We start from the raw sequence: 25,329 nt of genomic DNA on the forward strand, positions 1-25,329 counted from the left end.
GTCATTGTTCCATTTGGGGCCTCAACTGCTGGCTTCCCACCCATATGTCAGGGACAAGGTGGCTGCCACCTGGAACAAAGGGTCATTGTTCCATTTGGGACCTCAACTGCTGGCTTCTGTTTTGAGTTCCTACCCAGACAATGATCTTGAAGGTCAGGCCTGTTTCAGAAAGAGATTCAAGGTTCCTTAAGATTAGGATACCATGTATCTGGGTTTATATCTATTATCTCACTTTTTAAAAAAAATCTATTTTCACATTTTTAAAAAAGTTTATCTATCTATCTATCTATCTATCTATCTATCTATCTATCTATTTATCTATCTGTTTATTTTGGGAATGCGTACATGCACCTGAGCAGGGGAGGGACAGAGAGCGAGAGAGGGAGAGAGAGAATCCCAAGCAGGCTCCCAGCTGTCAGTGCAGAGCCCAACTCATAACTCTATCCCATGAACCTTGAGAGCATGCCCTGAGATGAAATCAAAGGTTGGACGCTTAACCAACTGAGCCACTCAGGCACCCCTATTGTCTCACATTATGAAGAAGAGCCCCCTTTGGCCTTTTGGGAGCAATGGGAATGTTCCAAATTTTTATTGTGGTGGTTATATGACTACTCATTTGTCAAAACTCATACAACTGATGACTCAAAATAGGTGAATTTTACTGTATATAAATTATACCTCATAACTGATTTTTTAAAAAGGCACAGGATGCTGAAACTAGCAAATGGAAGTTGAATGAGGAACAGAATACTGTATCAATTCAAAGTAACCCCTCTAGATTGCTCATTAATTACAATTGAAAAAAGAGCAATTTCGATAGAGCCTAAGTGATACTACCTAAAAAACAATCCAATCTAATTGCCAACAATGGGGTTAAAATAAGCCTCTTGCTATGATGCCCTAAGGACATTCCTTGGTGGAATTCCTGCCAAATATGCATATCTTTATCTAACCACAAGGAAATATCACGTGAACATGTTCTACACAATAGCTGGCCCATACCCTTCAAAATATCAAGGCCATGAAAGATGAAGAAAGGCTAAGGAGCTGTTTCAGATTAAAGGCAACTAAATAAATATGATCGTGGATTGGATCCTGGTTTCAAATCTAGACTATTTGGACAATTGGTAAAGTTCAAATATGGAGTGGATTAGGTCATTATTTTATTGGGGCGTGTGGGTAGCTCAGCCAGTTGAGCGGCTGACTCTGGATTTTGGCTCAGGTCATTATTCCAGGGTTGTGGGATTGATCTTTGTGTTGGGTTCTGGGCTGAGCATCCTGGAGCCTGCTTAAGAGTCTGTCACTCTCCCCTGTTTGCACTGTCTTTCTTTCTCTCTCTAAAAAAAATAAATAAATAAAAATAATTATTTGATCAAAGTTAAATTTCAGGATTTTGGAGTGCCCGGCTGGTTCAGTTGGTGGAACATGTGACTCTTGATCTCAGGGTAGTGAGTTTGAGCCCCGAGTTGCATGTAGAAGATTACCTAAAAATAAAATCTTAAAAAAAATGAAGTTTTAGAATTTTGAGAAGCGTACTGAGGTTTGTTTGAGAAAAAAGCCATTGTTCTCAGAATAGTGACACAAATATCCATGGGTAAAGGGGCATGATGAATGCAAATTACGCTCAGATTGCTCAGGCAGAGACAGAAAGATGAAAGGAGAGCTCAACTGGGACATAATATTAACAGTTGGTGATTCTGGGTGAAGGGTATACAGGCTTTTTAAAAAACGATTCTGTAACTTTTCTGCAAATGTGAAACTGAATTTTAATTTCATTACAATTTTTTTTTAATTTTTTAATGTTTATTTTTGAGAGAGAGAGAGAGTGCATGTGTGCCCGTGTAAGCGGGAGAGGGACAGAGAGGACGGAGGATCTGAAGCAGGCTCTATGCTGACAGCAGAGAGCCCGATGTGGGGCTCGAACCCATAAACCATGAGAGCATGACCTGAGCTGAAATTGGATGCCCAACCAACTGAGCCATCCAAGGCACCCTGAAATTAAAAGGTTCAAAAAGTGTCCTCTTAACAGTCAATAAGCACATAAAAAGTGAGCACCACTTTATGCTCACTAGGATGGCTGTAATCAAAAAGATAAAAGCAAATGTTGCCAAGAATAAGGAGATATAGAAACTAGATGCAGTTCCTTAAAAAGTCAAATATTAGAGTTACCATTTAATACAGCAATTCCACTCCTAGTGTTGCAGGATTCTTTACCTCAATACCTGGGATTTGTTGTCTCGCCACTTCGAAGAATGAATAGGTGGACAAAAAATGAGCAGTAGGCAAGTTTCTTAGAGTAAAAGATCAGAAAGTAAGAATACTACGAAAGCTCTCTTTACAGAGAGGGGACACTCGAAAGTGACTATAGGCAGGGGTTCTTGTTTTATAAGGTTCTGGTCCCCCCCCCTCCACCTCCCCACCCTGGCTGTTTCCTATTCAGCTCCTACCCTCATTGGCTTGATAACTCTAGGTGCAGGTTTGTCCATTCCTGATTGGCTCAATTCCATTGTATGAAGGGTGGTCCTATGGCCATATCATTACTTGTGGGTCTTAACGTTTTATGGCCTAGTACTGATTAGCCCTACAGTTAGCTCTTTTGTCAAATTCCTGAGGGAAACCTGAAGGGGAATAGGTGGTGTCTGTTACATTCTTTAGAGGAACCTTATATCTGAGGGGGTTTGCTGTGGTCAGACATTCCCAGAATCTTCCAAAATATGTATTTTTCCCCACCCAAGGACTTCAGGTCCTAATCTTTCCCTCTCTGCCTATTTTTATCCTATCTTTCCCTATCATACTAGGTAGATACCCAAGAGCATTGAAAACAGGTACTCAGATATATACTTGTACTCAGATATATTAATGTTTATAGCAGCATTATTCACAATAGCCAAGAGGTAAAAACAATAGGTAAAAACAACCCAAATGTACATAAACAGATGAATAGATAAACAAAATGAAATAGAACAGTATTCAGCAATAAAAATAATGAAACATTGAAAGAGGACTTAAATCACCTCCATCTTGACCTCAGTCAGTGCTTTCTAAATCATTAATTCTTCTTTCCAGCTTATCTCTTAACTCAGAAAAAAGACCTGGAGGGCAAAGCATTCCCTTGATGGGAACCGAAACCATCCACTCCAGCAATAAGGACTGCCCTGAGCCAGCAAGCCTTTTGCATGATTGACTCCCAGACAACCTGACAGACCTCACCTTTATGTCCAACTGCACTCACACACCAACCTTTGTCCCATATTTTCCTTATATAAACCTGGAAGTATATTCAGCAGTTTAGAGACAGTCTTTGAGATATTAGCCTGCTCTTTTCCCAGTGTCAGCCTCACTGAAACACATTCCTTTCTTGTTTCCCCACCATTCCTCTCTTGCCCTTTTGGTTTTGTCAGTGGCAATTGGTTGAACTTGGTCTGTCTGGGACCCCTGGAGCCAGGTGTTCTTGCATCCCAGTGCACTGGCTATGATCCAAAGAGACTACATGACCAGAGACAATGAGTATCTCCCAGAAACAGTAAGAGACAGCAGATTGAAGACCACATGGGCACCCCCTCCAAAACTTTGACTTTGTGTAATCCCTACAACCTAGGCATGCATTGGAGAACAGAAGAAAATTCCCCAAAAGGGATGAGATGGAATTATCTACCATCCCAGTGCGATGGGAGCTTGAAATCAAATTTAAGTCGATGTGTACCAAGTAACAAGATGGGGTACTGTAATATTGTGATTTATAATAAATATATATTAGGTCTTCATCCCTATGCCTAGAACAAAGTTCCTGGAACCCTAGGGACTTCTTAAATGATAAGAGTGATAAAGGTGTTTTCTGTTATTCATAACAAGCCCTTTTCCGCTAAATCTGAATTTATGCTAATGAGGTGACATCTGAAAGCCCTTCAGTGTGGGGATTGGTTGCTAGCAGAAACAATTTTGTTATCAGAGGCTTGACCTCAGGGGAAGGGAGGGCCTGGAGGTTGACTCAATTACCAGTGGCTGTTTTAATCAACTATGTCTCTGTAATACTGAAGCTTCCATAAAAGCCCAGTGGAGTTCTGAAACCTTCTGGGTTGGTGAACACTGGGATGCACTGGGAGAGTGGCACCCAGAGAGGGCATGAAAACTCCACTACCCCTCTCCACATACCTTGCTCTATGCATCTCTTCTATCTGGCTGTTCTTGAGTGGTATCCTTTTATGATAAACCAGTAATCCTGTAAGTAAAATATTTGTCTGAGTTACATGAGCCACTCTAGCAAATTAATTGACCTGAGGAGAGAGTCATGGGAACCTCCAATTTATACCTGTCAGTCAAAAGCACGGGTAACAATCTGGACTTGAGATTGACATTTGAATTGGGTGTGTGTGGGGGGCGGGGGACAGTCTTGTGGATTGAGCCCTCAACCTGGGGGATTGGATGATATCTCTAGGCAGAAAATACCCTACCCAATGACACACACATTTGGTGACCAGAGCAGAAATGAAAAAGGCCAAGGGCTCTTTTAGCTCTGGAAAAAATATGTTAATGAAGCATCTCTTCATAATTACATTTATCTTCCTAATTTTATTAAGTTTCTTTTTTTATTCAAAAATAGATTTTGCATTTTCTCACATCCTTTATGGCAACTCTTGAGATGATTCTACGGTTTTGCTTTTTTGACTTTTTTCTTCTTTTTATCCTCTTTTACGCATTTTGCCCACTCCCACCTCGCACCTCTGGCTACCAACAATCTAATTCATCTGTTTTCTGTATCCATGAACTCATTGTGTTTTTGATTCCACATATAAGTGAGATCATAACAGTATTTGTCTTTTTCTTGTCTGCCTTATTTCACTTAGCATAATGCCTTCAAAATTCATCCATGTTGTTGCATACATATAGATATAGATATATAGATGATATATAGATATATAGATATGTAGATATAGATGTAAATATAAATAGATATAGATATAAATTGCTCCTTGGTGAGTCACAGATTAAAAACTATGCCAGGTAAATTGTTGGACAAGGATACTTTATTTGCAGCAAATAAGGAGATCACAGGGAATAACTTCCAAAGCTGTGACTCTCGAGCCAAGGGTAAAATGGGTCCCTTTTATTTAGGGTTGGGATGAATATTTAGATAGGGAAGCCTTGTCATGGAATGTAAAGGGGAACATAAGGCAGTGCATGCAACTTAAGGAAGCATGCCTATATCACACATTGTATGTTATGTAAATGAGGCTTGTGCTCATCCTTGAGCAGAAGTTTTAGTATTATAATGAGGTAAAGGAAGTTGTCAGTCATTCTGCAGGTCACTCCATGGTCCATCTGTGCGGCGCGAGTCCAGGGTTATGGTCATATTGGTCTGGATGGCCTGGGTTGGCAGGAGGTCTTGTCAGGGTGGTCACTATCACTTGAGGGGTGCTTTTGGTTTCCATCAGCCTGAGTTAAAAGATGAGCTGGATAGAAGAGCTTAAGGAAAAATGTGGGACAAAGGTCAGTGAGTATAAGCAGGTGGGCAGTAAAGGTCAGGTGTTGGGTTCTAGCTGGTCACACAGTGAACATGAGGGTGCATATATCTATGAATTAGTATTCTCATTTTCTTAAGATAAATGCTCAGATGTGAAATTGCTGGATATGACAGTCTATTTTTAATTTTTAGGAAACTCCATTATATTTTCCACAGTGACTGCTCCAATTTACATTCTCACCAAAAGTGCACAAGCGTTCCCATTTCTCCACATCTTCACCAACACTTGTTATTTCTTGTCTTTTTTTTAAACAGGTATGAGGTGATATCTCATGGTGGTTTTGATTTGCATTTCCCACTCACAACTATCAAAATGGCTAAAATCAAAAACACAAGAAACTACAAGAGTTGGTGAGGAAGTAGAGAAAAAACAACAGTGCCTGTACTGTTGGTGGGAATACAAAGTGGTACAGCTACTATAGAAAAGAGTATGGGGGCACCTGGGTGGCTCAGTTAGTTAAGCATCCAACTCTTGATCTCAGCTCAGGTCTTGATCTCAGGGTCATGAGTTCAAGCCACATATTGGGCTCTGCACTGGGCATGATGCCTACTTAAAAAAAAAAAAAAAAGAGTATGGAGGTTCCTCAAAAAATTAATAATAGACTTACCATATGATGCAGTAATTCCACTGCTGGATATTTATCCAAGGAATTTGGAAACACTAATTCAAAGGGATATGCGCACTCCTATGTTTATTGTTTAAGATCTGGAAGCAACACAAGTGTCCATCGATAGAGGAACAGATAAAGAAGATGTGGTGTATATATGCAATGGAATGTTACTCAGCCATAAAAAAGAATGAAATCTTGCAATTTGCAACAATAGGGCTAGATCTAGAGAGTGTATGCTATGAAATAAGTCAATCAGAGAAAGACAAATATCATATGACTTCACTCATGTGGGAAATTTAAGAAACAAAGAAAAAAAAGAGAAAACCAAAAAACACATTCTTAATAATAGAGAACAAACAAACAGATGGTTACCAGAGGGGAAGTGAGTGGAGATGGGTGAAATAGGTGGAGGGGATTAAGTGCACACTTACCCTGGGGCGCCTGGCTGGCTCAGCTGGAAGAACATGCGACTCCTGATCTGGGGTTGGTGAGTTTGAGCCCCACATTGGGTGTAGAGATTACTAAGAAAAAAATAAATAGACTTAAAAACAGAAAAAAGAGCATACCTCTCTTGATGAGCACTGAGTAATATATAGAATTGTTGAATCACTGTATTGTCCACCTGAAACTAATATAACAGGACTTGCTAACTCTACTGGATTTAAAAAAGAAAAAAGATCAGTGTTTGTCAGGGGTTTAGAAGACGGGAATGATGAATAGGTAGAGCACAGAGGATTTTTAGGGCTGTGAAAATACCACGTGTGATACAATAATGATGTGGGTTTTTCATATAAGACTTTTATTATGTTGAGGTATGTTCCCTCTAGATCTACTTTGGTTTTTTGTTTTTTTGTTTTTTTTAAATCATGAATGGATGTTGTACTTTGTCAATGGTTTTTCTGCATCTATTGAAATAATCATAGGGGCTCCTGGGTGGCTCAGTTGGTTAAGTGTCCAATGCTTGATTTTGGCTCAGGTCATGATCTCATGGTTCATGAGACTGAACCCCACATTGGGCTCTGCACTGACAGCGCGGATCCTGCTTGGGATTCTTTCTCTTCTTCTCTCTCTGCCCCTCCCCTGCTCTCTTTCTTTCTCAAAATAAAAGTAAATATTTAAAAAAAGAAATAATGTTTTTTATCCTTTCTTTTATTGATGTGATGTGTCACGTTGATTTGTAAATATTGAAGCACCCTTGCATCCCAGGATAAATCCTGCTTTATTCTGGTGAATGATTTTTTTTTTTTAACTGTACTTTTGGATTCGGTTTGCTAATATTTTGTTGAGGATTTTTTGCATTGCATTGTGTTCATCAAGGATACTGGCCTGTAGCTCTTTTTTTTTTTTTTTTTTTTTTTTGTGGTGGCTTGCCACTTAATTTTTAAGAGCTCTTTTAATATCCCTTTAATATATTAGCAATATTAGCCATTTGTCTGTCATATATGTTGCAAATATTTTCTCCTGGTTTGTCAATTGTCTTTTGGTTTTGTTTGTGATGGCTTTTGGCCACGAAAAATGTTTTATTTTTATGCATTCAAATTTATCAATTTTTTTTTTTATTATTCTGGATTTCGAGTTATAGTTAGACTTCCCCCACACTGAGGCTAAAGAGGAAGTCATTCATGTTGTTTGCTAGTATTTGCATAGTTTCAGTTTTTACATTTAGGTGGGATCAGGCACATTCAAGGGTGTTATGACCATAGACTCAGTTTTTATATTTAGATTTCTAATCCAGTTGGAATTTATTTTTATGTAGTGTTAGCTATGGTTCCACTCTTATCTTTTCCCAAATGGTTACCCAGTTGTTACAGCACTATTTTTTAAAAAGTCCATTTTTGCCCCAGTGGCTTGAGATGCCCCTTTACCAATATTCTAAGTTTCCAAATGTGCCTGGGTCTATTTTGGGGCATTCTATTCTACTCTACTCTATTCTACTGGTCTGTTTGTCTACTCATGCACCGATGTAACAGTTTTATTACAGAGGCTTTATAGTATATTTTCTTGTCTTATAAGGCTAGGCCTGCTCAGGTTTTCCTTTTCATTGTTGCCAAAATATTTTTGCATGTTTGCTAAAAATGCATAACCTGAATTAATCATGAGGAAACTTAGGAGAATTTTATAAAAGAATTGGCTAGCATTCTTCAAAACAATATTAAGGTCATAAACAAAAAAGAAAGATGAAGGAATAAGGAGACATAATAAATGTACTATGTGGTTCCAGGTAGATAAAAGGACATGGGACAAAGATGAGGTTTAAATGAGGTCTATAGATTAAGTAATAATAATGCATCAATGTTAATTTACTGTCTGTACTGTGTTTATGTAGGTTATGAACATCTGGGGGGCACCCTGGGTGGCTCAGTCCATTGAGGGTCTGACTTCAACTCAGGTCCGATCTCACGGTTTGTGGGCTTGAGCCCTCCATCCGGCTCTGTGCTGACAGTGCAGAGCCCGCTTCAAATCCTCTGTCTCCCTCTCTCTCTGCCCCTCCCCCATGCATGCATGTTTGTGTGCATTTTGTCTCTCACTCTCAAACATTGGGGCACCTGGGTGGCTCAGTCGGTTAAGTGTCCGACTTCGGTTCAGGTCGTGATCTCATGGTTCATGAGTTCGAGTACCACTTCGGGCTCTGTACTGACAGGTCAGAGCCTGGAGCCTGCTTCAGATTGTGTCTCCCTCTCTCTCTGCCCCTCCCTGCTCGCATGCAGTCTCTCTCTCTCTCTCTCTGTCAAAAATGAATAAACATTAAAAAGAGACCATTTGGGGAAACTGGGTAAAGGATATGTGGGAATTTTGAAAATCTTTTTATAAACCCGAAATGATTTCAAATTAAAAAGTGAAAACATTAAGGGCACCTGGGTGGCTCAGTTGGTTAAGCGTCCGACTTTGGCTCAGGTCATGATCTCATGGTTCTTGGGTTTGAGGCCTGCATTGGCCTCTGAGCTAAAAGCTCAGAGCCTGGAGCTTACTTCCGATTCCGTGTCTCCCTTTTTCTCTGCCTCTCCCCTGCTGGCTCTCTATCTCTCTCTCAAAAATAAAGAAATATTGAAAAAAGTGAAAACATTAAAAGATGAAAAAATTTAATTGTATATAATATTTATTTATTATATTTTATTTATTATAATTTACTTATAAAGTTTTATTATAATTTTTATATTTTACTTATTATAAGTAAATTTATTTATTATAATTTATTTATAAAATATTTTAACATATATAATCAACCTCTTGGCCAAATATAGGAGTTGCAGACTTGTAACAATGGGTGAGTAGAACTATTTCCTAGTAGTGTTGCTTTCATTAAACTGTCAATGCAGGAACTGGACTCCCAGGATTACAATTCTCCTTGATAAGACTTGCCAACCACTTCCGGGAATAATGTTAGCATTATTCGAGGGTGCAGGTGAGATGCCTGCCTTCTGATGTATTTGGGCAGGTAGCTGAGCCAAGGGGAGGTTGAATAAACATGTAGAAGGGTTAAGGTCCTATAGTACCAAAACTCTAAAGGACTTGCAGCAGATTGAAAATTCCAACTCTTGAACAGAGAGCTCAGTGATTAACAGAGGCGGGCAGAAGGGTTGTGCTAGAAATCCATTCCTGAGGGCCCTGAAAGTGCTGCTTGTTGACATATCGAGTCAGAGTATAGTATCAGCAAGCAAAGCTGCTTGATCTCCAGAACTCATCAGCCTCTGTCACTTTGTGTATGGGTCAGCTTTTCCACCCAGGTCAGAGAGCAGGGATGCCTTTGACAGAGGAGCATGTTGTCCATACTGTGGGGCGCCTGGTTTCTGGGTTTTCTGACTGGGAAGCATTTCTAGCCTCACCTCATGTGGAGCCTCTGAACTGCCCGTTCTTGGAGAAAATCTTCTCTTAGGCCCTTTAAATGACTCTTAGAAGAACCATGGCTTGCCACTAGAGGGACTTCTGTAGAAAACAAACAAACAAACAGGGTGGCTAGACTCTATTTTCAAGAAAGTAGAGTTAGAAAATCAATCCTTATATTACATATAGCATATTTGATGGTCAAACTCAAACATGGATATTTTAACTCTGGGAGTATTTCAGTGTAACATCTGAGAGCTATGCATTATAAAAGCATACAATGTTCTTTTTTTCTTTTTCTTTTTTTTTTTTTTTTGCCAGCTTTCTCAGCCTGTAATGCCCTAAAGTTGTAAAATTAATCACACTGAACAAAGAAAATTTTACAAATTGTTTAATACCTTTGACTTGAATCCTATCTTTACTGAAAAGGCAAGCAGCTAGTGGTTTACATTGTTATGTGTACCTTAAACTAAGCTAGAAGTTATTATAAAATGGAAGATTTTTGTGATGTTCAGTATTTCAAAAATACTTCAGGTAAAGAATAATTACAAGTACATTTTAAGAGTTGTAAACCCACTTTTCAGGCAGTAGTTTGTTTAGCTAAACTAAGGGTTTTGCCAGAAATGAAGAACAATGTCATAAGTAATTTTGTGTCTCATTAAAAAGAATTTGGTGAGAGAAGGGCGATTGGCAAAACCTATCTCGGAGGCAAGAAATCTAACCTTAACAGTGGTAGAGCTTGACACTGTTGGGACACAGTTGGACACATTTGCTGTTCACGCTTCGTTTACTAGTGCAAAATGATAACAGTAGTAGTAATTTTGAGAGTTTCAATTTGGCCAAACTATTAGATATATAATTCATAAAATACTAAAATAGTATTTAAAAAATAACTACCATTTCTTTAAAAAGAGCATATAACTTACAGTTAGTAGATTTATTGGGTCAGATCTATATTATTGGATTCTTAGTCTTGTGGGTCCTTATAAAACAAAACTCATAAGCCCTCTGGAGCAATCAGAACTACAGAGAGCTAGCAGTACATGCAAAGGGACTGGGGGTTTGGTTAGAGATGGTTGGTTACAATCCCAAACTCTAATACTATAGTCACACCATTTATACCACTCAATTACTTAGAAAACCAGCTGGATTTGAACACTTTTTAAAAAATGTTTATTTATTTTTGAGAGAGAGAGAGAGAGAGAGAGAGAGCAGGGTAGGGGCAGAGAGAGAGGGAGACACAGAATCCGAAGCAGGGTCCAGGCTCTAAGCTGTCAGGACAGAGCCTGACCTGGGGCTCAAACTCACGTTCATGGGATCGAGCCCCACATTGGGCTCTGTGCTGACAGCTCAGAGCCTGGAGCCTGCTTCAGATTCCATGTCTCCCTCTCTCTCTGTCCCTTGCCTGCTCACTCTCTGTCTCTGTCTCTCTCTCAAAAATAAAAACATTAAAAAAAATTAAATAAAATGCTGGATATGTCAGTGGCTTTTCTCATTAAATCCTCTAATATTAATGAACAATGAAATATCCATTAAACTATTAGGAGATAAGATATACTGGATTATGTAATGCTGAGAAGTTTATGTCTTCAACAAAATTTTTATACCTTTCCCTGACTTTAAGCAATATCCACACTATAGTCATTAACTGAAAAATAAAGAGTATGCCATTATTTCCACTATGTGAAAAATAAAATCTTGTAAATCATAAAAAAAACCCAACTCATATTACAACTACTTAAAATATTGTAAACTTATCAAAATGCACAGGAAAAAAATTTTTTGTTTTTAAGTAGGCTCCACACCCAACATGGGGCTTTAACCCATGACCCCTTAGATCAAGAGTTGCATGCTTTACCGACTGAGCCAGCCAGGTGCCCAGAAACAAGTTTTAATATACTGTACAATGGGTAGATTCATCTGAATTCTCAGGCATGGTTATGGCAGAGCAAGAGCTCTCTAATATGAACAGATTCAATAAAAAGCATGACTTAAAAACATTTGAAAAGGTCTATGGGAGAAGTACCAGTAAAGAGAGCAGTATTGAACACACAGGAAGTGGAGTTCGAGATAGCATTATCCAAGGGGAGGCTGGAAAGCTTCCATCAAGAACACAGTGGCCACTAATCTCCGGCAAGAGTAAGGACAGTGTTTCCAGAGACTGAAAGAAAGGGAGCATGTAGCCAGTTGTTTTTGCTTTCCTAGCATCTCTTCTCCCTGCTTTTGGTTAACAGTACCAATTTCAGTCCCCCTTAGAGGTGGAAGGAATGGGGGTATGACCTAAGGGGAGCCAATCAGATTTTATTTATCTTAGGAATTTGGAAGTTCAGAAGAGAAACACAAGAAGGGAAATGATTGGGGCTGTCATTCTGATGGCAGTGGCTCAAAGGGGACTCCCGATTTCCTCTGGTTTATGCCCTTCCTAAGACCTGCTTGCTTAGCTTTTCCTTAACTGTGAATTCTGTAGGTTTTTTTCTCCAAATTCTATTTTTTTGGTGTTTGCCAGTTGAATTCTGTTGTGTGCAAATAAAGAACTGTATGAGACACAGGTGTGTACACATTGAAACATCTTAAGTATGAGGTAAGAAGTCTATTCTCTCTTGCAGAGGCAAGTGGGGTAGATAATTTGAAAAACGTGATGAGCGGCGCCTGGGTGGCTCAGTCAGTTAAGCATCCGACTTCGGCTCAGGTCATGATCTCCCGGTCCGTGAGTTCGAGCCCTGCGTCGGGCTCTGTGCTGACAGCTCAGAGCCTGGAGCCTGTTTCAGATTCTGTGTCTCCCTCTCTCTCTGACCCTCCCCTGTTCATGCTCTCTGTCTCAAAAATAAATAAATGTTAAAAAAAAAAAAAAAGAAAAACGTGATGAAATTATGGAAGGGAGCTATCAAGTATAAAGATCAAAGATAAGCAAAAGGACTGCTAATCAGTGCTGAGAGTTCAGCCAAATTTGCAGAATATGAATTTGTAGTGATTCCCTTCACGAACCTAGGCACAGGAAAGGAGAAAGGACATCATTGCACTGATTTGTAGTTAGGAGCTAGCAGAGCTATGTGTCAGAACCTTGACATACAGATATTAAAGGGCTTTCAAGGGAAGTTGAAGGCTACTATCACGGGCTCTACGCAGAACAGGCAAGGAAATAAAGCTAAGAGGGTGGAATTGGGGGACAAAAGGAGAACTGAGGGATGGGTTTGGGTTAGTTGAGAACAGACGAGGAAGTAAAGGCTGCTTTATTGCAGTCCAGATTTAGAAGAAAATCAGGTGATAAGGTTCAGGGTGTAGGTAAGCAAGGTGCTTAGAGAATCGGGATATTGATTGAGGTTACTGAGGCACATCGAAGCTAGGGTCATTATATGGCTCCTGAAGTTGCCCATGATGATGTCAGACGAGATGCCAAGTGCAGTAACCAGTTCACCTAAATTTTACCAACCAAACTCAAGAGGTTTTTGTTTTGCTTTTTTTATGAATGTGAGGGAACAGCTAGAGGTTGATAGATGGTCACTTAAAAATAAAGTTCTTTTGGGGTGCCTGGGTGGCTCAGTCGGTTGTTTCTGACTTCCACTCAGGTCATAATCTCATGGTTCATGGCTTTGAGTCCTGTGTCGGGTTCTCTGCTGTCAGCACAGAGCCTGCTTTGGATCCTCTGTTCTCTCTTTGCCCCTCCCCTGCTCATGCTCACTCTCTCTCTCTCCAAAATAAATACACATTAAAAAAAAAGTTCCTTTAAAAGAACTAAGACTAGCTACAGGGTAACAGTGGCTAACTATGTAGGTTCCCAGCTTGCTTCTTTACTGGCTAATTCTGAAGAAGTTATTTATCTTCCGATGCCTCAGTTTCTTCAACTATAACATAAAGATAATAGTACTTGGGATGCCTGGGTGGCTCAGTTGGTTAAGCCTCTGACTTCAGCTTAGGTTAAGCCTCTGACTTCAGCTCAGGTCATGATCTTGCAGTTCGAGAGTTCGAGCAGTGCATCAGGCTCTCTGCTGCCAGTGCAGAGTCTGCTCCAGATCCTCTGTTTCCCTCTCTCTGTCCCTCCCCTACTCGTGCTTTGTGTGTGTGTCTCTCAGAAATGAGTAAACATTTAAAAAAAGAGACAATAGTACTACTTCCTGGGTCACTGAGATAAATAAATTAACATGCATCAAATAGTAAACACCGAGTACTTCATAAATGTTAGCTATTATTATTAAAGGGAGACAGATCCAAATACACTATAACACAATGTAATATTTTATGATATGTGTACAAACAGAAAATAACTGACAGGGGCATTAAAACTATACTTGGGATACTCGGGGAAGTTTTCACTGAGGTGTTAGAGGCAAAAACAAAAGAAAGCGGTAAGATCTGTTTAACGCTCTCCCTAAGGCAGACATTGTGATAGCTGTTTTAAGAATATCATCACATTTAATACCATGTCCCTGCAAGATATGTATCTTGCTTTTACTGAGGAGGAAAGCTAACGGAGGTTAAATAACTTACTTACCCTTGGGTACAAAGGAATGAAAAGAAACTGTAATCTTTATTTAGATAATTTAGTTGGTCTGGCACAAGCGGGACTCTGCAGAAGGAATTTAAAGGATGCGTGAAAATAGCCTAGCAGGATCATTGAGCGCTAGCGGGGAACTGGGAAGGTTGAAGATACAGTCGCAGCAGGGATCAGATTATAAAAGGTATTTGCTTGTCTTATGAGACGTCTGGGCTTGAATCTGTGGGTAATGTCCAGGGAGTAAAGGATTTTAACCAGGCCCTAGGCAGTGAGTTGACACCAAGCAGGTCAGCGGGCATGATGATGGCCAGACTGGCCAGTCATTCTTCACTTAATGAGCGCCTGTGCGCCAACCCCGCGAAGGGTAGCGGAGATGCAACAAGGAAAAGACGCAGCCGGGTGTAGCTTTCGCCCTGCTCACCTCGCGCGGAGGCAGAAGCCCCCAGGCGGGTTGTTCCACAGGTTTCTTTCGGGCTCCCCTCCTGAGCCGAGCCGGGCCAGCAGCGTGCTCCTCAGCGGCCGTCTGCGCTCGCCGGGTCAAGTGCAACCCGGCCGAGCGCTTCCCTTCAGCACCCTGTGGCGTCGGCATCCTCCCTGCTCCCAGCTTCCACGCGAACCCAGCAGCAGGCCTGCTAACTCAAGCCTGTAGTGGGCAGACCCTTTTTTCTTCCGGCGGCACCACACATCCGGTCACGTGTGGGGCCGGTCACATGAGAGTTGGTCACGTGCTGGGGCCGCAGGGCTCGGGGCTCGGGGTTTGGCTTCCGCAGACCTGCGGACCTTAGCGGGTGCGGTCGTGGCTGCCCCGGAGGCCGCGGAGCTGCCCGACTGGGATGGTGAGGGCGGCGGGCCCGGGTCGGGCCGGGGTCGGGTCGGGGCCGGTGCCTTCCCCAACCTCAGCCCGTCTTCTCATTCTTCCCGCTGCAGATGAACCGGACGACCCCCGACCAGGAGCGGGCGCCGGCGTCCGAGCCCGTGTGGGAGCGGCCCTGGTCGGTGGAGGAGATCCGCAGAAGCAGCCAGAGCTGGTCGCTGGCGGCCGATGCGGGCGTGAGAGGCGGGCCCCAGGGAGGGGAGCGGAGGGCGGGCCGCCTGGGGTGACCCCGCGGCTTGCGAGCGGGAGGACAGGAGACCCCGATTCCTTCTCCACTCGGTGTATTCTGCTGCCCCTGTTCATGCGTTCATAACGCATCCCTCCCCAAAAACGCCACTGTGGCAGTCCCTAGGCACCTGGGCGGGGGCGGGCCCATCGTCCTTAGCCGGCTGAGTTCCCCCACTCCGACTGCAGCCCAGATGCAGGTCTCTTCCTTGTTTGGGTTTTCTAGGGCTGCTCCCATCTCCATCCTGATGGAGGCAGATAGGTTATCTCTGCGCCGCGGGTTTGCTAGGGCACAAGTGAGGCCATTTCACTTTGGGACCTGGACTGTGTGGGGAGGTAGACAAGCCTGTATATGGATATCCTCGAGTGGGACTTTAAAGGCTGGGGACCCAAGACTCCCGAAACTGTGATTCCGAAGTCCCATATGAACACGATTTTTTTCTTTTTATAAGAGTGGCAGTTTGTTATTTTGCCCTTGATCTGGGATTTCTGTAGAATGATAACCAAACAAGACTTTAAAATTCGTCCAGAAGCAAGATAGCAAGTGTCGGTGTACTCCTTGCCACTGTTTGGATGAGCTTTGTTAATGTTTTTCAGTGATACTTGGTTTTGGGTGTTGTCGAAAGCAGCATCTCTTACATTCTAACACACAAAGGTGAAAGGAAATGGGTTCTTTTTTGTTTTGACACACGGAGTAGACTCATTTGATATTGATACTACTGTATGTTTATTTTTTAAATAGCTACTACAGTTTCTACAGGAATTCTCACAGCAGACTATCTCTAGGACCCATGAAATCAAGAAACAAGTGGATGGGTTAATCCGGGAAACTAAAGCCACAGATTGTCGCCTACATAATGTCTTCAACGACTTCCTTATGCTGTCTAATACCCAGTTCATTGAAAACGTGAGTTACTTAGTTGTGTCAGACTTATAAATAGTGTTTTCTGGAGAAACAAGAGTCCCTTGGGGTATTAAATGATGTATTATTAGGTACCCTCCTCAATTTTCATAAACACAGGGGTTCTTGGTAATTGAAGCTTCTTTCTCTAGGATTAATGCCTTTTTAAATTAGTACGGTTTGTTTTTTCAGGCCTTTAAAAAAATCTAATGATAAAATTATCTTACATTCTAGTTTTTCGTACCCTTTTAGTTTTGAGGATAGTCAGCACTTGTGCTGGTATTCCCCCAAGCCTTATTGTGGCCATGTCCCTTAAGGAGAGCTGTACACCTGCCTGGTCTGATCCTGGTCTGACCAGCATGTGACTGCACTATTGATTGTGTCCATTATGTTCTGATGAATTCTGTTAAAGGCGTATGTGTGCCTACTTGAAATACTCTTTTTTGTTTTGGATTTTTGTTAATGTTTATTTTTGAGAGAGAGCCAGCGAGAGAGGAGAGAGAGAGAGAGAGAGAGAGAGAGAGAGAGAGAATGAGAATGAGAATGAGTGGGGGAGGGGCAGAGAGAGAAGGAGACAATCCCAAGCAGGCTCCAGGCACTGGGGTGTCGGCACAGAGCCCAATACGCTGGAACTCGTGAACTGCGAGATAATGACCTGAGCCGAAGTTGGACGCTTGACTGACTGAGTCACCCAGGTGCCCCTGGAATATTCTCGATTAATGTTTTGTTATGATGGCTGAACCTGTGGTACAGAATCAACTCTAGAAAGATTACTGGGCTTTAAGCCATGTGTGATTTTCCCTATATGTATGTATGTATTTTATTGTATTGTATTCTATTCTATTTTTTTAAATAACTTTTAAAATTTACCTCCAGGTTAGTTAGCATATAGTGCAACAATGATTTCAGTAGTAGATTCCTTAATGCCCCTTACCCATTTAGTCCATCCCCCCTCCCACAACCCCTCCAGTAATCCTCTGTTCTCCATATGTGAGAGTCTCTTATGTTTTGTCCCCCTCCCTGTTTTTATATTATTTTTCTTTCCTTCCCTTATGTTCATCTGTTTTGTATCTTAAAGTCCTCATTGAGTGAAGTCATATGATATTTGTCTTTCTCTGACTAATTTCGCTTAGCATAGTACCCTCTAATTCCATCCACATAGTTGCGAATGGCAGGATTTCATTCTTTTTGGTTGTCAAGTAATACTGCATTATATATATATACACCACATTTTCTTTATTCATCCATCGATGAACATTTGGGCTCTCTCCATACTTTGGCTATTGTTGATAGTGCTGCTGTAAACATTGGGGTGCATGTGCCCCATCGAAACAGCACACCTGTATCCCTTGGATAAATACCTAGTAGTGTAATTGCTGGGTGTAGGGTAGTTCTATTTTTAATTTTTTGAGGAACCTCCATACTGTTTTCCAAAGTGGCTGCACCAGTATGCATTCCCACCAGCAGAGCAAAAGAGATCCTCTTTCTCTGCATCCTTGCCAACATCTGTTGTTGCCTGACTTGTTAATGTTAGCCATTCTGACAGGTGTGAGGTGGTATCTCTTTGTGGTTTTGATTTGTAGTTCCCTGATAATGAGTGATATTGAGCTTTGTCATGTGTTGGTTGGCCATGTGGATGTCTTCTTTGGAGAAGTGTCCATTTATGTCTTTCACCCATTTCTTCACTGGACTATTTGTTTTTTGGGTGTTGAGTTTGATAAATTCTTTATAGGTTTTAGATACTAGTCCTTTATCTGATATATTGTTTGCAAATATCTTCTCCCATTCTGTCGGTTGCCTTTTAGTTTTGCTGATTGTTTCCTTTGCTGTGCAGGAAAATTTTTATTTTGCTGAGGTCCCAGTAGTTCATTTTTGTTTTTGTTTCCCTTGCCTCCGGAGACATGTTGAGTAAGAAGTTGTTGTGGTCAAGGTCAGAGAGGTTTTTGCCTGCTTTCTCCTGGAGGATTTTGATGGCTTCCTGTCTTACATTTAGGGCTTTCATCCATTTTGAGTTTATTTTTGTGTCTGGTGTAAGAAAGTGGTTCAGGTTCATTCTTCTGCATGTCGCTGTCCAGTTTTCCCAGCACCATTTGCTGAGGAGACTGTCTTTATTCCATTGGATAGTCTTTCTTGCTTTGTCAAAGACTAGTTGGCCATATGTTTGTGGGTCCCTTTCTGGGTTCTCTGTTGATCTGAGTGTCTGTTTTTGTGCTCTTCCCTATATATTTATCGACTTCCTAAGTACTAGATCCTAGGAATACATAGTTAAATTAGACAGAACCTCTCTTTATTATTTGTTTATTTAAATTTTATTTATTTTTGAGAGAGAGAGAGAGAGAGAGAGGGAGAGAGAGAGAGAGAATCCCAAGCAGGCTCCATGAACTGTGAGATCATGACCTGAGCTGAAATCAAGAGTTGGATGCTTAATCAGCTGCGCCACCCAGGCACCCGATAGAGCCTGTCTTTAGAGAAGATCACAATCCTCCATAATAGTGTAATTCCAGAATAGGAAGGAAGCAAGTGTGGCTAGAGCCTAGTGAGTGAGTGAAGGAGGGACTGTTAAGATGAGGATGGAGAGGAAGCTTAGTTAAACTGACCTATATTTCTCAGAGGGAGGTTAGCCTAACTTTCTGAGTGTCAGCCATAGATCATCTGTGGAAAAAGGATTATTAAGTAGGTTATTTCCTGAGATTGTTAGGTGTAAAGTGATAGAAAGGATTTTGAAAATTGCTAAATTGTAAAAGCTCTGTTCAGGACTTTTAAGAGAAGACCAAATAGCATCATGCAAGTATCTTAGGCAACACGTTTGTGCATTTTTTTAGTAGTTCAGGTTGAATTGCCGCTACTAGCATTTTTGGGAGTCTGTAAAATAAGGATCTTAATGAAGGTATTAGAGATCTCTTTGCCAGTAAGTTTAAGATAGAGCCAGTATTTTAGTAAAATCTGTAGTCACTTTTTAGTCATCTATGTAGAATGTCCGTGCTTGGTCCTGAGCGTCTTTCTCACTGGCAGAGGCAGTTTAGAGGTGTATATGCAGCCCATCATCTTTCCATGAAGCCAAATTTGGTGTCCATTCTGGTATACTTGTTGCTCTCATTCTGTACTTTTCTTGCTGGATCAGGTGCTCATTTCTTCTCTGCGATCAGTGTTAGAGACCTAGATGGGGCATGGAGTAGAATTGGGAAGGGTCTACGCAATGTGCCTGTACCACATGGTATTGGATTAGCATCTGTTTGAATTTTGGGGGTTAGGTGGGTATCATAAACTGTGTTTTCTGAATCACAGTCTTCATGTCTTCCTTGTCTTTTGTTCAACTGTTCTTTTCTGGTGAAGTTTTTTTTTTTTTTTTTAAGTTTATTTATTTATTTTGAGAGATGAGTGCAGAGAGAGAGGGAAAGAGGGAATCCCAAGCAGGCTGTACTCTGTCAGTGCAGAGCCCGATGTGGGGCTCAATCCCATGATCGTGACCTGAGCTGAAATCAAGAGTCAGATGCTTAACCTCCTGAGCCACCCAGGTGGCCCCTGGCCAAGTTATTTTAGATTTTGAGTTTTTCTTGATGTAGCAGAGTTTTTTTTGTGGGTTTTTGTTCTCCTGAAAAATTTTTTTTTTTTTTGTAGTAGTTCTTTATTTCTGTTCACTTTTTGGATTCCCTTTTTGCCACCCATCTTTACATTTCCCTAGTCCTTAATCTTCTTCCCCTTCCATTCTGCAGCCAGAATTCCCCTCTCAATGTACCTGTTGCCACTGCTAAGTTTAACTGCTTCTCACACCTCCTGTAGTGCAATGTGTTACATGTTCTTCTCATTCGTGGCAGAACATGATGATGTTAAGAGTACAGCTGGGGCGCCTGGGTGGCTCGGTCGGTTAAGCATCCGACTTCGGCTCAGGTCATGATCTCACGGTCTGTGAGTTCGAGCCCCGCGTCAGGCTCTGTGCTGACAGCTCAGAGCCTGGAGCCTGTTTCAGATTCTGTGTCTCCCTCTCTCTCTGCCCCTCCCCTGTTCATGCTCTGTCTCTCTCTGTCTCAAAAATAAATAAACGTTAAAAAAAAAAAAAAAAAAAAAAAGTACAGCTAACGGTTAATCAAACTCTGAAAAAATCTGCATGCTGTTAATACATTTGGCAGTGATTTGGCTTTTTATGTATTTTCTTCAAACCCTGACATTGGTACTCATGTATTACAATTCTGGTTTGGGCGCCTGGGTGGCTCAGTCGGTTAAGCGGCCGACTTCGGCTCAGGTCATGATCTCACGGTCTGTGGGTTCGAGCCCCGCGTCGGGCTCTGTGCTGACAGCTCAGAGCCTGGAGCCTGCTTCCGATTCTGTGTCTCCCCCTCTCTCTGACCCTCCCCCGTTCATGCTCTGTCTCTCTCTGTCTCAAGAATAAATAAATGTTAAAAAAAAAAAAATTAAAAAAAAAAAAACAATTCTGGTTTGAATGATGTTGCCATTTGGTTTCATGATAGTTTATTGGAAAGGTATTCAAAGGTAGCTTTCTGGCTTTTAGGAATTAACCTCAAAAGCAGGTACTAGGTTGAAAAATGCATTACAGAGGTAGTGAAACTAAAGAGCAATCAGGGCTTTCTAGGGCAACAGAAATGAGTTCCTTTAGTAAAGGCTCAAGAGGGAATTCTGAAGGAGGAAAACTACTAATTAACAGTGGCCAGTGCTTCAGTGTGTTATCAGAAGGGATTCATTAAGCTGTTAATTTAGGAATTTTGTTCTAAAACATTGAGTGACCTAGAACAACTTTTTTTTTTTTTTTTTAAGGTTTATATTTTTAGTTATCTTTACACCCACTGTGGGGCTTGAACTCATGACCCAAAGGTAAAGAGTCTCATGTTCTACCGACTGAGACAGCCAGGCACTTCAGATGTGACTTCTTTAGTATAGCGCTTCTCATGATTATAATTTTACACTTATTGATGTGCTCTGATGTGTCAAACTATCCTACTAAATCAAGCCCCACATTTTTTTGTGAATGTTGTATTCCTTGGGGCCAGCACACTTCTTCTTTTTTTGTTGTAATTTTTATTTTTTAATGTTTGTTTTTTTTTGTTTTTTTTTTTGAGAGAGACCGAGCACGAATGGGAGACAGGCAGAGAGAAAGGGAGACGCAAAATCGGAAGCAGGCTCTAGGTTCTAAGTTGTCAGCACAGAGTCTGAAGTGGGGCTTAAACCCATGAACCATGAGATCGTGACCTGAGCTGAAGTCGGACATTTAACCCACTGAGCCACCCAGGCACTCCATGGGGCCAGCACACTTCTGATTTGTAGAAACCTAGTGAATATTTGAATGAATGAACGGGAGAACACATAAATGAAAAGGACTAGGGCTGTGTATAATTTGTTAAGAAATCGTCAGCCCCTGGTCCCTTTTCTCCAGTTCACCACCTCATCTCTTCCCCATCTCCCCAAATGAAGAAAAGATCCTTTGAGGGAAAATATTTGAGATGTTTAACAATTCTGGGAATGGCTACCTGATTTAAAAATGATCAAAAAACACATGAAGCTGTGAGATTAGCCTGGTCACAGTGAAGGAAGTTAGTGCGGATTGTCTGCTGTGTGCTGAGTACTTGAGATCCATAGTTCTTATCACTCTTGGAAGATCCCATGGGTCTCGTGTGTTTGCTGGTTGGTTTCGTAGAGGTCATGTGTGGCCTCCAGCCACAGGCTACTGATGTTTCATGAGGTAGTTTTTAATGAGAGCAGGAGAAAAAAAAGTAGGACTTTGGAGCTATTCAGTCATGAGCGTGAAGCTCAACCTTTTAGTTTAAATGGTCTCGCTATTTAAAACCTGAAGTGACTTTGGTAGGTGCCATGTCTGAAAATCTCAATTTTAAGACCTATTTACTTTTTTGTCCCTGTCTTTGAAAATTAACCCCTCCAAATTTCTGCTCTTTATAGTTCTTTTTTAAAGTATGGAAAAAGAAGCAGCATCTGAAATTTCAGATGGTGGAGAGGTGCCTGCCAACATACTGGCATATAAATTCTAAGTCCATTTCCCATGCAGACATTGGCCTGTAAGTTTTTTCTTTTTTTTCCAAGTTTATTTATTGGACGCCTGGGTGGCTCAGCCGGTTAAGCATCCAACTTCGGCTCAGGTCAAGATCTTGCAGTTTGTGGGTTCGAGCACCATATTGGGCTCTGTGCTGATAGCTTGGATCCTGGAGACTGCTTAAAATTCTGTTTCCCTCTCCCTCTCTCTGTCCCTCCCTGCTCACGCTATGTGTGTGTGTGTCTCTCTGTCTCTCAAAAATAAACATTAAAAAAAAGTTGATGTATTTATTTTGAGAGAGAGAACGATTTGGGGAGAGGGAGAGAGGGAGAGGGAGAGAGAGTGAATGAGAATCCCAAGCAGGCTCTTGATACAGGGCTGGATCCCATGAACTGCAAGATCATGACTGGAGCTGAAATCAAGAGTTGGATGCTCAGCCAACTGAGCCACCCAGGCGCCCCAAAGTTTTTTCTTTCTTGTTATAAAAGTAATAACACTTGTAGGAGAGATTGGCATAGATAAAAAATATCAAAGTGTAAGAAATTAAAACCACAAAAAGTCAACCATAATTCCACCTCTCCAAATTAAGCAACCATTAAACACTTTGACATATTTTTCTAGTGTTCTTTTTTTTTCAAATTTTGTAACGTTTATTTATTATTAAGACACAGAGAGAGACAGAGCATGAGCATGGGAGGGGCAGAGAGAGGGGGAGACAGAATCTGAAGCAGGCTCCAGGTTCTGAGCTGTTAGCACAGAGCCCTACACAGGGCTTGAACCCACAAACTGCAAGATCATGGCCTGAGCGGAAGTTGGATGCTTAACTGACTGAGCCACCCAGGCGCCCCTCTAGTCTTTTTTTTTTTTTTTTTAATGTTTATTTTTGAGAGAGAGAGAGAGAGAGAGCGCGTGAGCAGGGGAGGGCAGAGAGAGACACACATACACAGGATCCGAAACAGGTTCCAGGCTCAGCTGTCAGCAGAAAGCCCCATGCGGTGCTTGAACACACAGAGTGGTGAGATCATGACCTGAGCCAAAGTTGGATTCTCAACTGACTGAGCCACCCAGGCACCCCTAGTCTTCTTTTTTTAACTTTGATCTTTCCTATACGTACATATTTGCAGACTGCATTTTTCTTAATGATAATTATTAAGCATTTTAAGTCTTGATAGAGATTTTTTAATATAAATTTTTTAATGAAATTTTTCACATGTCTAGAAAAGAACAGATAATAACCATAAATGCTAATAATATGCACCAGCCTGCATTAACAGACTTTTTTAAATGAGTTCTATTTTTTTTTAATGTTTTTATTATTTATTTTTGAGAGAGAGGGAGACAGAGGATCCGAAGCGGTCTCAGTGCCGACGACAGAAAGCCCAACGTGGGGCTGGAACTCACGAATTGTGAGATCATGATCTGGGCTGAAGTTGGACGCTTAACCGACTGAGCCACCCAGGCATCTCTGCATTAGCAGACTTTAAGAATTTTCCGTTTGCTTCAAAGGCACCAACTCCTCATTTTTTATCTTAGCTCTAAATACTTTAGGTGAGGGCCCCTTTGTACCTCTGTGTTTTTATTCTTACGTGGAGAGTGTAGATCTGGATGGATGTATATGAGTGCTTATATGTGAAGTATGGGATAGGAGTGTTACCTTGTTTTTTTTCCCCCATATAGGTAAGCTTTATTGTACAGTTCTTTTCCTCACTTACTTACATGTGTGAACGTATGTGTATCTATGTTTGTGTTTTTATGAATGTAAAATTAGCCTTATGTGTAAATGCAGATCAGTTTCTTGCGTCTGTATTTTATTATGCTTATCTGCTGTGTGCCGGGATCACAATCTTAAATACTGCAGATTTCTAATAAGTCTTCTTAGAACACGTCCCCATGTCTTCTTTTTAACAGTTAAAAAGTAAAGGAAATCACAAGGAGGTACTGGAGCCCTAGCTCTGTTTTGAGCCAGCCAGGTGCCCTGCCATAGCTCTGTTTTGGAAAAGAGATGCCTGCCTGCCCATGCTGTATGGGCGGAATGCCTGGCCTTCTGGCAAATCCTTGGTGGGCTCGGCCTGTCTGCTTTCATATAAGTGGGATAATAAGAGCTTATCAACCATTTGAAGCAACAGGATGGAATAACTTTTACCATTTCCATTGCTCAGAATGTTAAAGTTCTTGTTACCTAGTAGGTGAGTTCTACCAGTTGACATTTTCCGTAGCCTCTCATTGAAGTATGTGTGTCATTGCCCTGTCAGCGTTAAGTGTTAGGTGAAGCCAAAAGGTATGAAAACTGGAGTCTTCATTGTTTTTGTGACTCTTTGGTCAACATGAGATGGAGCTTTTTTCATGTTTTCCAGTCATTTGTATGTCTTTAAATTTAATTTTTGGTGAATTAACTACTGTTCTTTGCTTGTTTGTCCTTGACCAATAGCCTCAGTCATTTGTTGAGTAATCCTTTCTTCTGTGTCTGCCTTTATTGTGTGTTGAATTCTTATATTACGATTCGTTCCAAATGATATTTTGACCATTTAAAAATGAATTTGCTTCCCTATTTAGCGTGTATACGATGAAGAAGTGGAGGAGCCGATACTCAAGGCTGAGACAGAAAAAGCAGAACAGGTACTTTCATTAGATCCCTCTTTGTTGAGTTCTTGACTTAGGGAAGAAAGTGGTGGAAATTTGTAATGTGGCCGGTGGGGGATTGTGGGCAGAAGGATGGTTCCTGGGGCAAATGGGAAGGGCTGCTCCTGACACCCCAGGAATGGAACTGTGGTTTGTTTCTGAAATGTAGTGTATTAAGAAATATGTAAAGTTTTTGAAGTCTGGCATCAGAGCAGAGTGCAGGAGATTTTCTGTAAAAGGCCAGATAATGTTTTATGTTTGGCTGA

The 25,329-nt window shown here is 41.2% G+C and overlaps 1 protein-coding gene and 1 long non-coding RNA gene across 5 annotated transcripts in view; one reads left to right on the forward strand and one right to left on the reverse strand.

The window, feature by feature from the left end:
• Positions 1–6,619: 6,619 nt before the first annotated feature.
• LOC102958168 lies at positions 6,620–15,114 on the reverse strand. The gene is made up of 3 exons (XR_444757.3): positions 14,868–15,114; positions 9,957–10,056; positions 6,620–6,653 (listed from the first exon to the last, which is right to left on the reverse strand). It is a non-coding gene; the product is annotated as an uncharacterized LOC102958168 (long non-coding RNA).
• Positions 15,115–15,177: 63 nt separating this feature from the next.
• LOC102958353 (WASH complex subunit 2-like) overlaps positions 15,178–25,329 on the forward strand; it is a 61,620-nt gene continuing 51,468 nt past the window's right edge. For all 4 annotated transcript variants that reach the window (XM_042961312.1, XM_042961314.1, XM_042961315.1 and 1 more), the window contains exons 1-4: positions 15,178–15,282; positions 15,374–15,496; positions 16,288–16,452; positions 24,998–25,060. In XM_042961312.1, the coding sequence (XP_042817246.1) occupies positions 15,280–15,282; positions 15,374–15,496; positions 16,288–16,452; positions 24,998–25,060 (354 nt within the window). In that variant the 5' untranslated portion in view covers positions 15,178–15,279. The remainder of the gene's footprint in view (positions 15,283–15,373; positions 15,497–16,287; positions 16,453–24,997; positions 25,061–25,329) is intronic.

This window comes from Panthera tigris, chromosome D2 (genome assembly GCF_018350195.1).
Source record: "Panthera tigris isolate Pti1 chromosome D2, P.tigris_Pti1_mat1.1, whole genome shotgun sequence".
In the NCBI taxonomy this organism is placed as follows: domain Eukaryota; kingdom Metazoa; phylum Chordata; class Mammalia; order Carnivora; family Felidae; genus Panthera; species Panthera tigris.